Below are 15,538 nucleotides of genomic sequence, written 5' to 3'. Positions count from 1 at the left end.
ATATAAAGACTTCACGATTCATTTTTAAGAAGCTATAAGGACATGTAAGTACTTTAATTTATGAATTTGGGTTATATAAGTCCTATGTTTTGAATTCATTTTGTTGCTTTTTTTACTTCAATTAGGGTTCAATTATAAAGATTTTGGGGAAATATAAAGATTTCATAATTTAGTCTGAATTTAAGGTTATATTCAGACTTTTAAAAGATGGATAGGTTATGGTTAAAAGCGGATAGAAGAACAAAAGAGTTCAAAAAAGGAGTGGAAGATTTGTTAATATTTGCATTTGAGAATGGTTATAATGTAGAAAAAATCAGTTGTCCATGTGTAAACTGCGCACATAGTAAATCATGGAGAGCGCAGATAGTTAAAAACCATCTTTTTCAAAATGGTATTGATCAAACTTATACACGTTGGATATGGCACGGGGAGAATAATTCTGTAGAAAGTTCTAATGAAACCGACACTTCGGAATCTATCAATCAAGGCACCTCAAGAATGGGTGAACGTGACGAGGACGACGACGATGATATGTCTACTGATGAAAGTTTTGACGAAATCGACACTTCTGATTTCATCAACCTTGTTAAAGGTGAACATCAACCTCTTTATCCTGGATGTGAGAGGTACACTAAGATGAAAGCTCTGGTCCAGTCATACAACTTGAAAGTGAAGCATGGTATGTCTGATTCATGCTTCAGTGATATTCTATTATTACTTGGCTCTTTACTTCCGGAAGGTAACAATATCCCTTCTTCCTTCAATGAAGCAAAGAAAACCTTATATGCATTAGAAATGGGGTATGAAAAGATACATGCATGTCCGAATAATTGTCTCTTATACCGTGGCGATTTAGATGAAGAACAGACTACTTGTCGCGTATGTAAGGCCTCTAGATGGAAATTGAACAAAAAAGGAGATGAACTTGAAGGGGTCCCTGCTAAAGTTCTATGGTATTTCCCGCTGATACCCAGATTACAAAATTTATTCAATACACCTCACATTGCAAAGGACATGACGTGGCATGACACCGAGCGACAAAAGGATGGTAAAGTGAGGCATCCAGCTAATTCAAAAAACATGGAAGGATGTCGACCAAAAATGGCCTGATTTTGCATCAGAGACTAGGAACCTTCAATTAGCTTTATCTTCCGATGGTTTCAATCCTTTTTATGGAAACCGTACTGATTACTCAAGCTTACATGTTTTGCTATCAATTTATAACCTTCCTTCATAGCTTTGTATGAAGAGAAGGTATATTATGCTCTGCTTGTTAATATCTGGACCGACTGAGCCTGGAAATGATATCGACATGTTCCTTCAACCACTAAAAGAAGATCTGCAAGAGTTGTGGCGTGGGAAACAAATGTACGACGCTTATAAGAAAGAGTCTTTCATGCTTAGGGGCATTTTATTATGGACAATAAGTGATTATTCTGCCTTAGGGAACTTGTCAGGAAATGTTATTAAAGGGTATAATGTGTGTACTATTTTTATTGATGAAACAAAAGCTACTAGGTTGGTTAATTACCGTAAGACGGTGATTATGAGGCATCGAAGATGGTTGTCCCGTAATCATCCTTATAGAAGGCAGAAATCAGCTTTTGATAACACTGTGGAGAAGGGGGTCGCCCCTGTTCCATTAACTGGAGAAGAGGTTTTTCCAAGAATACAACATTTAAGGGCCCATGTATTTGGAAAGAAACAACGACAACCACGATGGAAGAAAGGTGAACCTCGACCTGTTTGGAAAAAGGAAGCAATATTCTTCCAACTTGAGTATTGGGAATTTTTGCCAGTTAAGCATGTTCTCGATGTGATGCACATCGAGAAAAATATATCTGAAGCCCTGCTTGGAACTTTACTAAATGTTTCGGGGAAGGCAAAAGATAGGGAATTTGTCTACCTTTATATGGCTTAAATGGGAATAAGAACGGAGCTGAGACCAAAGACTCCTGGAAAGAAAGAAAAGGTACCGTTGGCATCATGAAACTTAACGCATGCAGAAAAAAATAGTTTGCTCATCATTTCTTAAAATGAAGTTCGCAGATTGATTTTGTTCAAATATTAAGAATCTTGTAAACATGGAAAATCTTTGGCTTGTTGGAATGAAATCTCATGATTGTCACACGATATTGCATCATTTGCTTCCTATCTCCATTCGATCAGTATTACAAAAATAAGTCAGGTTCACAATTATTAGGTTTTGCCTTTTCTTCAAGGAAATTTGCAGTAAAGTGATCGATGTAGACAAGTTGGAAAAAATGCAGAGTGAGTTAGTGGAAACATTGTGCCAGCTTGAAAAGCACTTTCCCCCTTCGTTCTTTGATGTGATAATCCATCTCTCAGTTCATCTCGTGAGAGAGGTTAAACTTTGTGGGCCAATATTCCTTCGTTGGATGTATCCCTTCGAGAGATATCTAAAAGCGTTTAAAGGATATGTACGGAACCCGGCTCATTCCGAAGGGTGTATTGCTGAGGCATACGTTGCCGAAGAGGCGGTGGAGTGTTTGGTGAATTTTGAAAAATCTACCGTAGCAGTGTCACAAAATGCAAAGCATGAGCATAATGGAAGACCTCTATCTGGTGCGACATTGATAAAGCCGAGCGATGAGGACTTGCATCTAGCACATTTGTGTTTTCTCCAAAATACAACTGACATTAGACCATATTTTGAGTAAGTTAGTGATATTTAAGTGTGTGTTATTTCATTATTTTCTGCACTTTGATTAATATACTAAAGAAAGTGATTTTTCTCGCAGCGAGCATATGGCATCTTTGATGACAAGATACCAACAACATGAAAATGATGAAGTCTGGCTTAAAAAAAAGCAAAATGCAGAATTTCACAAATGGTTCAGGAAACAGGTATAATTGTTATTTGAATAAAAACATCATAAATAGGCCTAGTTTATATTTTTCTGGTAAATGTATTTGTTATTTGTTTATTCAAGCAAACATGATTTTTTTTATAGAAAATAATATTTTTTTAAAAATTTGACTATGATGGTTAAAAAATGAAATAGAGGAATTTAAAAATATCCAGGAACACATTTAGTCTCAGAATTAATTTTAATATGAAAATATAATTAATATTTATCAATTTGTTTTAAAAAGATTGAATCAGAATTATTGGATGACCATAACAACATACCTAAGGAGATAAGGTGGATTGCTGAAGGGCCCAACAAGAATGTCCCTACATATAGCGGATATAGAATCAACGGTGTTACGTTTAGCACCATGGAGCGTGATGACACTCGACAAGTTCAGTGTAGTTGTGTCTGTGTCATTACAGATACAATGCTTGTACAGGGTAAGGAGAAAATATTGAACATACTTCACAGACCTACTATGGAGTTATAACAAGTATATGGGAGTTGGACTATAACAAATTTAGAGTCCTAATATTTCGTTGTAATTGGGTAGATATGAACCTGGGGGTTAAGGTAGATGACTTGGGATATACGATTGTTAATTTGAACAAATTACGTTTCGTAAATGATCCGTTCGTGCTAGGGAAACATGTTAAGCAGGTTTGTTACATTGATGATCCTCTTGAAAAATATTGGTATGTCGCGTTGAAATTACCGGAAAAGAACTCTTATGAATAATATGACGATGAAAATGATGGATCGGTAGAAATAGAACTTATGAATGAGCTGCACTTGACAATATTTCCCAATATTGACGAACTTGATGAGGAAAAAGCTAGTTATATGCGGGACGAAGATGAATGGATTCAACTCCCATGATGGTAAAAATCACCTTCTTTTAAGTTAAATTATGTAGAAAATTACCCCACCATGAGTTACCTCTCTTTCTTTTATAATTTATTTATTCGTAAATTTTTTTTTATTTCTCGAATTATTATTTGCCAAAATTTGATAATTTTAATTAATCAGTGTCAATTACGATTACTGTTTTAATATATATGAAATTAGCAGTTTTTTTTAATTTTTATAAATGATTTATCATAATGGAATTTGTCATTTTCTAATTTATCACTCCCTTTTTTTTATTGTTTGGACTGTCTGGCATTTATATGTTGGATTCAGTGTCATCTAATTATTGGACAGTAGTGTTGATGGGCCATAAACCCTGTTAATTTGGGTGCTAATTTTGTTTGTCTTAATAAATACAACCTAACTATGTATAAAATATAAACTACTTAACAAATAAAACTTTATATATTGTTTTGACTAAAGAAACATTAACTTTTACCTATAAATAGTCACTATGAATTTTTATACAGCACCATAATTTTTCAAAGAATACATGCTTTTGTGACCTATAAAATTGTTAATTAATCTACTTAACTATTTTATGTTTTACACGTCACAAAATTTACATATTAAATATACATATTTTTAATTAAATCAATTAACAATTGGTATGAACTCTTACATGAAACAAAGAGATATATATCATAAATTATTAATCCATACTTGCTATAAATTTGACATTCAAATAGGCCAATTATTATCATTTATCAATTAAATTTATTATTTTATCCTCAAGTGTATGACCAAAAAATTATAAATTATAAATTAATATTTAAACACCAAAGATAAAAGATAAGAAAAAATTATATACTTATTTTGCTTATTATATTTTTCAAAGTTATTATTTCCTAATGTTTATACACTTAACACACCAGTACACAAAATAATAGTTTTGTCACGCCCAATCCCCACCCTTAACACCTATATTAAAATAATAAGTTCACTAGAGGCCAATGGAGCCTCCACACTTAATGTTTCTTACATAGATAGTACATTATTACACATGATGATAATATAAAAAATGTATTATCTATTCTTCTTCTTTTTTTAAATTTTTTTCCCAATTTTTTGATAACCTAAAATTATTATACATTTATAAAGATATATTTTTTCTACCAATTTCAACCTATATTATCTCTCTATCTATATAAGACAATATTTTTTAGTTTTTTTAGGAAAAATTAATTCATTCTCATAATTTCATATTTTGATTTTATTTATATATTTGTAATTGTTATTACGATAAATGGTAGAGAATACTACATAGGCTACTATGAGGGAAGGAACTTGACTCATAAAATTGTTCAAAACCAATATTATAGAATAATATTATTATAATACTAATATCACCACACATATACGTACATTATTTTGTCTCTTACAATTTAACTTTACGGTAAAACTACTATAAGATTTCAAATATGCACACATTATATTGTCATGGCATATTACTTTCACATAACTAATAGTAAACCACATAATCTAATATATTTAATAATTTTACTACAATAATTGTCTATTTTACTAGAACACTTTATGTAAAGAACACAGCCTAAAAACACATACGCCTAATAAATAAAAAAATATACTTACAATTAAATATTTGAGAAACACCATTTAACATATAGGTTTAAATATATATTTTCCAACCACACATTTATGCTAATTTTATATATAACATAAAATTCAATAATTGTTTTAACAATTTTCTAGGAAAAACTTTAAGCAAACTAAACATGATATTATTTTGGTACCCATATATATATATATATAAATATATATATATATATTTATAATTATATTTATATATTTATATATATAGTTTGAAAAACCAAAATAACCATTTTTAAATAACAATCGCCGAAAATACCCACCACAATTTTAAGCTGTCCAAAATGCCACCAGATACTTCACTGACATTTGAGTATCCATTGATACTCCATTGACATAGGAGTATCACACATGAGTATCCACCCATATACTCAACAAATATTTTTTTAAAAAAATTATAAGTGATAGCAAAAAGAGTATGAGGACTCATACTCCACTAACAAAGGATGTGCCATCATACTCTACTGACAATGGAGTATTATCCTCATGCTCCATGGCATATCATCCTGATACTCCAGTATTAGTGGAGTATCTAGTGGGTATTTTGGGCACAGAATGAGTATTTTCGGTAAAAGGACTTAGAAATCGAGTTATTTTCATCATTTTTTCATATATATATACATATAAAATTCTACTGAGACGACATTAAGCTGGAGAAGTGGATTCCATTCATCTTTATTGTTTATTATTGATGGTATTGTTACTTTCACTTGTATACATTTTTTTGTTTGCTTTTCAAAAGAGAGTGGACCAATAAATGCTGGTTTCTACAATCTTAATATAGCCTAACTTTTTCATTTTATCATTTATTCAGTTTCATTTTTCTCATCTTCAATGTAGGTGAATTAAAATTGTTTTTAATATTCAAAGCAGCATAACAATTATATCACCATGTAATATGCAGGGTTATAACAAAAATCAAATAGCTAAATTTTAATACAAGATAAATAAGTAAGGGTTATTTATATATTATAATTTAGACAAAAGTTCAGTGGAGTCCGTGTCTTATTTGGAGACTTGGAGTCCTGTTTATAGGGGTTAGATTGGATAAAATGCACGACTCATATTACATTACACATGTATAAAATAAAACCTAAAACTAACTGTACTATTCAATATAATTTTTTTATCTATAAAAACCTTTTATTTATGCATAATAACTTTTTTTATCATTTACTCTACATCAAATATATTAAGCTATAACTTTTATTAGGCTAAGTTATGCTTTAAAACTCTATTTTTGAATATAATTTTCAAATATTGTTTGTTTATTTTAAATTATATTTTTTATTTAGAATTTAAAGTCCTATGCTTTAAAACTCTACAATATGTTCCTTACTCTATTTTTTTAAATATTTCACATAATATTTTATTTGCAAGTTACATTATATTTTTTATTTAGGTTTAAAAGTACTTCATGTTATAATTTTAAGTACTACACTCTATTTATAAAGTTCTACCATTTGTTTTGCATTATATTTTTTAATAGTTTTTTCACATAATAATTTATTTTGCAAATTGCATTATATTTTTTTTATTTAGGATTAAAAGTACTACGTTTTTATTTATATATAAATACTTTTTTTTTCATTTACTCCACATCAAATATATTGCATTATAATTTTTATTAGACTAAGTTATGCATTAAAACTCTATTTTTAAATATATTTTCACATATATGTGTTCTGCATGTTAAATTATATATTTTTTATTTAGATTTTAAAGTACTACATTTTATTTATAAAAAAAATCTACACAAAGTTATGCATTATATTTTTTCTAATATATTTTTAACATAATATTTGATTTTACAAGTTGCATTATATTTTTTATTTAGATTTAAAGTACTACATTTTATAATGTTAAGTACTACACTCTATTTATAAAATTTTGCAGTATGTTCTTTCTTTCATTTTTTAATATATTTTTTACACATAATATTTTATTCTGCAAGGTGCATTATATTTTTTATTTAGGTTTAAAAGTATTATATTTTACAATTTTAAATACTACATTCTATTTAAAAAATTCTACAATATGTTCTGCACATTATTTTTTAATATATTTTTTCACATAATATTTTATTCTGCATGTTGCATTATATTTTTTATTTATAATTAAAAGTACTAAATTTTATAATTTGAAGTATTACACTATGTTTATAAAGTTGTACGATATGTTCTCCACTCTATTTTTTAAAATAGCATTTTCACCTATAATTTTAATCATATTACAATTTAAACTACTTTACTACATTTACAAAGTTTAGCACTCTATATTTTTAATATATTTTTAACATAATATTTATATACATGTTACATTACATTTTTGACTTAGGTTTATAAGTAATATTAATCATGTCTCTAAATGTAATGGTAGTTATATAGGCCTCCACGTCTCCAAATAATAGGGGTCTTCAATGTAGGAAAATTAAAATTGTTTTTAATATTCAAAGCAGCATAACAATTATATCACCATGTAATATGCAGGGTTATAACAAAAATCAAATAGCTAAACTTTAATACAAGATAAATAAGTAAGGGTTATTTATATATTATAATTTATTCAAAAGTTTTTATTTTTAATGTTATTGTTAATAAGATTTGGTTTGTTTAATTTTAATTAGAAGAGAATTTGAATTATATTTATAAGGGTTGAATACTATTTTCTTTTACGTTTCTACTATATTATTTACCATCCAGGCAATTAATAATCAAAATTAATTAAAATAATTTTTATTTTTTAATAGTAAATTTATTTTGGTGTAATAAAATTAGTAATCACTTTTTCCTTTTTTATGTTCAATTTTGATAAATATATCAAAAATAAAAAAATCATTTTATGGGTAAAAAACTCAATTTATGGGTACTGCACTTCAAAATTCAAAATTTAATGTCGGTTACTTTGTGTCAATTTGGACGGCACATCTTTTTTAATCTAATGGTGGTTAGTAGGTCTCCAGTAAACTACTTGATGAATGTAAAGGAATGCAGTTAGTTTTAGGTTTTATTTTATACACCTGTAAGATAATATGAGACTGTTCATTTCATCCAATCTGACCTTCTATAAACAGCACTCCAAGTTTCCAAAATAAAAAATGAACTCCAATGAACTTTTGTCTTTATATCTCTTCTATATATAATACACCAACATGCCTTTAAAATTAGTGAGACATTTTAATCTCGCCAAATGACAGATTGTCCCTACATGAAATATTTATTTAAAAAATTCGTTGTTGGTTGGAATTGAACGTGAATCTTACAATTATTTTACACAATATCATATCACCAAGCTACTCATTCACATGTGTTACTCATTCACATCATACACATATTAGGTGTTTTTGTGTGTTCCGAAAAAGTAATATTTGATATTATATACATTGAGACTAACTAATAACTTCTAATCATATTTTTATTTTTCACTTGTAATTTGTATTATAGAGTTACACAGTATAAATTAGTATTGTATGGTATATAGTCAACTTACATACTTTTAAATCATTCGATTTAGTGATATGGTATTAGTAGTAAATATTTTCTATATATAGATTATTGTAATATATTGACCAAATATTTATAATTATTTAATAAATTCAAACGTGATAATGATAAATTTATATGAAAAAATACCTAACTGAATACATATATATAATAAAAACAATTACTAAAATTATATTATTAAATAATAAAGGTAGTTTAATTCTTCGAGAGTAAAATGTTATATTTTAGTCATTTGGTCAAATTCACCGTAAAAAGTGAAAGAAGTCAACAATTATAATATTGAAGTACTATTAAGTATATCGACAAGTATAACTATTTTTAGTTTTTATTTGAATAATATATTTAAACTTATTTTAAATTCAGCATCAGACTGTTAATCAATTTTTAAAAATACTCAAAATTTGACCATTTTTCACAAATGGTATCAGATATAAATTACGATTAATATCAATAATCTTTAACTCAAGATCACAAACAGCCAAAAAAAATTCCAACACCGAAATCATCAAAGACTATAAAAAGGAAACTATAAATATTGTATTGTATTATATACCACCACTCAACTGGCTAGACAGTAACTGAGAATAAGTTATTTTCCGTGACATATTTTGGATACTTTATTTAAATTACAAGGGACTAAACACTTTATTTTTTTAACAACACTACAAAAAATGTCAATAAACAACTGCTCAAAATTGATATCTAAAATGTTCAAAACTGATGTTCTGGTGGTTATAGTAAAAAGTTCCTATTTTTCACATTGATTTTTGACCGACGTGAAAGACAATACAATGCATCGTTTCTGGATAAATAACAGATGTATTAGACATACTAAGACATCATTTAGTGATCTATGCGAAAAACAAGAAAAATTGTCAATTGGCCTATACAACAACACTTTCGTAAATAGAAAAGATATGTTATACACACTAAGATATGGATTATGGTCTAATGTAAAAAACTCAGACTGTCAATAAAGAAAGCTATATAATATCATAAAATAAATGTGAGTGTGATTGTGTTTTGAGCGAGTCGAGTGGAAGAAAGAAGATGATAAAATAGATTTGATATATATATAGAGAGAGAGAAAGAAAGAGACGGGTGAGAATTGGAAAATATCGCCGAGAAGAAAAAAATCCGATGTTGGCAAAAGTGACGTTTAAGAAAAAATATATAAAATCAGTTAAAAAACTCATAAATCGAGGTTTATAAGTTCAGTAGACATTAGTACATGATGTATAAGATGACGATAGACATAAATTAATTTTCTAGTAAATTGATGTCTAAGAGTTAATAATAGCAGTTGTAAAAAATTATTTGATGTTATACAACATGTTATACATCACTTTCAAAGAAAAAAATGACGTGTATGTGAAAAATCACTTAGTGTTTTATATGTTTTCTAGAATATATTGGAAGTAATTTGTTTATGAAATTAATTAAATCGAACATATTTTAAAAGAATTATAGCATAAATATCCTAATTTAAGTTATAACCGAAGTGTATTTAAGTACAGACATCGGTTTCTGGACAAGAAAAATTTATCATCGTCGAAATCGTCAAAACTTAAAAAAAGAAAACTGTATCATATATCATCACTCAACAGGCTAGACAATGACTAAAAATAAATTGCTTTTATTAACATATCTTGAATACTTTATTTAAATTATTAGGGACTATACACTTTATTTTTTAACAACACTACAAGTAAAAGGTCAATAGACAACGACTCAGAATTGATGTCTAAAATGTTCAAAACCTATGTGTACGTGGGTGTAATAAACAGTCTCTATTTTTCATATCGGTTTTGGATCAATGCGAACATCAGTTTTGGACCAATGTTAAAAGACAATGTAATATATTATTTCTAGATTAATAATTGATATATTAGATAAACGAAAATATCAGTTAGAAACTGATGTGAAAAATAAGAAATTATGTCAACTGGGCTATACAACAACGCTTCTGTAATTATCAGTTATTGTCTGATGTAAAAAACTCAGATAATCAATAAAGAAGGCAATGTAATATCATAAAAATATATGTGAGTGGTTGTGTTCTGAGAGAGTCGAGAGAAAGAAATAATATGATAAAAGAGATTTGAGAGAGAGAGAGAGATATAGCGAGAAAGAGGAAGATACTTATGAAAATATAGACGAAGAAATTGAGAAAATATCGGGATAAATTGTTAGATAATGACCTGTGCCTCGCACGGGTTATTATGCTAGTTAACATAAAATGACAACTGCATTATTATCTATAAAAGACATCAACGTAGACTAAATGACAACTGCATTGGTATCTATAAATATAAAAAGATACGACTAGCGTATTCAAATGACAATAGAATTATTGGTCATAGAAAGGTTTCGAAAAAGAAATGGTATAGTTTCCCATAGTGCCCCTAGCTCAATTATCATCCTACAATGACCGAAGTAGTTTTAGGGTGTGTTTGATATTGCTGTTACTTTTCTATACCATTTCTTTTTCGAAACCTTTCTATGAACAATAATTCTATTGTCATCCTAGCTCAATTATCATCCTACAATGACCGAAGTAGTTTTAGGGTGTGTTTGATATTGCTGTTACTTTTCGCGAAAAAATAGTTAAAAAAATTATTTGGTAAAATTCAAAAACTGCCGTTAGAGAAAGCAAGTGCCCGCATACTTTTAAAAAAAATATGCTTTTGAGCTTTTGCGGGAAGGAGATGATGATTTCACTTGATGCTAATTTCACCATCAAACCTTACCAAAACCATTATTATTTTTAATTTCTTGCATCAAAACATATACATAACAAAAAATTACCAAACAATCATCAAATTTTTACAACAACACTTTTTTCAACAGCACTTTTTCTAACAGCACAACCATTTTTAACAGCAATTCCAAACAGAGCCTTATATTTCAAATCCGCGCTGAACTTAAATTTTTTTAATAAATTAACTTGTTTTTTATAAAATTCCAATATTTGGTTAACAAATTGTAGAAATATTATTACTTTATCCGCTAGAATAAAAAAATAGCCATAATATATTATGATCTTAGTTTCGCAACAAATCATGACTACAATTTTTTAAATAAAACAACTTTTCAGTACATTTATCTGAAGCTCGTGAATAAAAATGTCATATATCATTGGAGAACACTCAAATGACTTTTTAGAACATGGGGCGTTAATGTGCATTTTCTCTATGTATTAAATTGATTATTGATTGTTGTATTGAGGAGGGGATGAAAAAGAAAACCTAGCTAGCTACTAATCATGAAGACTAATTTAGAAGATTAAGGGACAAATTAATGCCCTAGTATATATATTAAGGGAGGGTCAGATTTAGTGGTAACTTAATTATTAAAGTAACTAGTTTTGATAGGTTCATGTATATAACAGTATACAGGTTCTTGACCCACTAACTACGTTTACACAGAGTCATTTACATCTAACTTTTACATCATTTACTAACTTTGTTGTTCTTTCTAACTTTTATGTTTTACTTTTTATAAATTTTTTATACATGCTTCTATATTTTTTATACGTATTTTATTAATTGTTTTTTAATATTTTTGTATATGTGTTCTATAATTAAGTTTATTTATGTTCTTATTAATGTTATGTTCTCCAATTATTTTAACACACTAGATCATAATTGAACACATATTTTCTGTATTGTGGTCTACTATTTTTTATCTTATTTACTTTTTCTACTCCAAAATTTTATATATGTAGCATGTATTATTATATGTCCACTAAAATTTATATATTTTCTCTAACTATTTTGCATGTGCACTGTATTTTATATTTTATTATTAAGTGTTAGTTAATTTTTTATTTGTGTACTATAAATTTAGGTAACTATGTACTCTAAACATGTAACTATGTACTCTAAAGATGTTATCTATCTATATGTACTGTAATGATGTTTGTGTCTATTTTGTATCTTCTATATTTATTTGTGTACTGTGATTTTGTTTTTTCTTTAGTGTTCTGTATTTTTATTAATGTTGTGTTCTGTATTATTCTTGTATTCTTTGATTAAATTTATTTGTATGTCCTATATTTTTTTGAATTCTTTATTTAATGTTAATTTTAGTTTTTCTTATTTTTCAATCCTTTATGGTAGGGATTAAAAATATTTGAAAAAAAAAATTGATGAAAAAATAAAAATTATTGAAGGCATGAACACAATTTTTTCATTACAAAAGGTAATTTATTGTGTTGTAATTAAAAAAAAAATTGAATCAAATAAACATATTTTGATCAAAAAATAAAAAAGTATACGTCTTCTATAATTAGAACATGTAAAAATTTGTTTAAAATATTGTAATTTAATATATTAAAATTTGTATGACATATATAATATACATCTTTCTTTTCTGAATTAAATTTATTAAAATTTACACTTAAAAAATATATATTGAATTTAAAGAAAATTTTTTCACTAAAATTTATATTTGAAAAGAAATTTTATTCACCCGCATCATCTTCCAGGTCTCTTGGAAGATCATTGTTGAAAAGTAACATCTATAGATTCCTCAACAATATGCTTAGACAAATTATAAACTCTATAGGTTTTACTATTCATAGAATAACCAAGAAAAACAGCTTCATAAAAATTAGCATCAAATTTACCATCATTACCAATTATCTTGAGAACAAAACACTTTGAGCCAAAAATCTTGAAGTAACTCATGTTAGGCCTCTTTTTCATTAACAATTCAAATGGAGTCTTGTCCAAAATACGTCTTATCAATACTCTATTCAGAACATAGCATGTTGTGTTGACTGCTTCTGCCAAAAAACTTCTAGTAGCTTGCTTTCTTACAACAATGTCCTTACTGTTTCTTGCAATGACCTATTCTTTCTTTCTACCACACCATTTTGTTGTGGAGTCCTTGGAGCCGAGAATTCGTATGATATTCTTCTTTCATCACAATAAGAAATAAAGTCTTTTTAGAATTCACCACCTCCATCACTCCTTATACCTACAAGCTTTGTATTGAGCTTATTATCAAGTAACTTAATTAGTTTTTCAAACTCAATAAAAGCGGCATCTTTAGTACGATGAAATAATATCCATGTAAAACAAGAATAATGATCAACAATTACAAAACCATATTGCTTACCTCCAATACTTTTATAAGCTTCTAAACCAAATAAGTCTAAATGCAAAAGTTCTAAGGGTTTAGAAGTAGATCCATCTTCTTTGCTTTGTGAGTACTTCTAATTTTCTTGCCTAGTTGGCATGCTGAACACACCTCAGTCTTGACATACTTGATTTTTGGTAAACCTCTGACTAGCTTCTTCTTTGAAAGTTTATTAAGCAAGTCCATGTGAGCATGACCCAATCTTCTATGCCAAATATAAGGATCCGTGTCTATTGCAGCAAGACAGCAAGCTGTTTTCTATAACTAATACTCCAATATATATATTTCCTTCCCTTCTATAACTAATACCTCTAATATATATATATTTCATAGAACTTTATCAATTCAAATGTGTTTATTACCTATTTTACCTTTTCCAAGGATTTGAAGAGTTTTGCTATCACCAATAGTCACTCTTCCACCCTTTTTCATCTGAAGACTCAAGAATTATGCTTTGTCTTCACTAATATGTCTAGTACATCCAATATCCAGGATCCATTGTGTTGATTTGACTTGAGCGGCAAAACACTTATACAAAACAAATAAAACAACTCAACCTTTTTGTACCAAAGGTTTGTTGGGTCCAAGATGGTGAGCAGATAAAACTTATAAAATATATAAATCAGATTTCTTTATCAATTTTTGGATAAATCTGGGTGATTTACCTCTATCACCTTGATGATAATAAGCTATATTTGTTCCACCATTCTGATCATAGTAAGCTATTTTCTATTTGTTTCCTCCATGGTATGATTTCTATCCATTCTAGACTCTACAATGTTTTTCCAGATGCTCTTTCTTTCCACATATGTTGCATATCTTCTAAGGCATATCATAATCATAGGGTATGTCATATTTCCCTTTATATCTTAGAGCTTTTTCCTTTTTGTTTGCATTCATTCCAATTTCTTCTCTAACTAATCGAATATTTGTGTTGTTCATCATTGATTTAAGACTCTCTTCTCCTTGAACAAAAGATCCCATTCCCCTTTTCAGATCCTCAACTTCCTTTGTGAGCAGATCAATCTTTTCAGCTTGCTGACTTTTCTTTCAGCTTGTTGATATGGTTCTTTTACTTGATTTGTAGGTTCTGCATTTATTGATTCTCTGAGCTTGAACAACTCCAAACATTCATCCCTTGCTTCAATCTCTTTCTTTAGCTCTATGATTTGAGTCTTGTTTCTTTTGAGGAGAATTTTGTTGAAATTTTCCACATGACTGACTTTAACGTGAAGATCATTGATTCCAGCCTTTCTGTCAGCTTTTTTAGGTACCTTCTTGTTAATCCACGTATCCACTTTGCTCATCAAATCTTGTATTATGGTCTTGTGATAATTATTCTTCTCTTTTAGCTTGCTATTTTTAGCTTTAAGAAAGTGATATTCTCCCATAGATACATCCTCACATTCCTGCATGGTTAGTGGTTCCAAAATAATATTTTTAGAAGATAAATTATATTTACAAGAATTTAACTCACTCTGATCTTCCTCTGAA

At 28.2% G+C, this 15,538-nt stretch overlaps 1 protein-coding gene across 1 annotated transcript; it reads left to right on the top strand.

Moving 5' to 3' along the window:
• Positions 1-207: 207 nt before the first annotated feature.
• LOC141679899 (uncharacterized) lies at positions 208-1,110 on the top strand. Its single transcript, XM_074486264.1, has one exon. The coding sequence runs from the start codon at positions 208-210 to the stop codon at positions 1,108-1,110; it is 903 nt and encodes a 300-aa protein (XP_074342365.1).
• Positions 1,111-15,538: the final 14,428 nt, after the last annotated feature.

The sequence above is a fragment of the Apium graveolens genome, chromosome 8 (genome assembly GCF_009905375.1).
Source record: "Apium graveolens cultivar Ventura chromosome 8, ASM990537v1, whole genome shotgun sequence".
NCBI classification, from domain to species: Eukaryota; Viridiplantae; Streptophyta; class Magnoliopsida; order Apiales; family Apiaceae; genus Apium; species Apium graveolens.
Note: the sequence above shows the minus strand (reverse complement) of the source record. Positions and strands in the feature narration are given on the sequence as shown.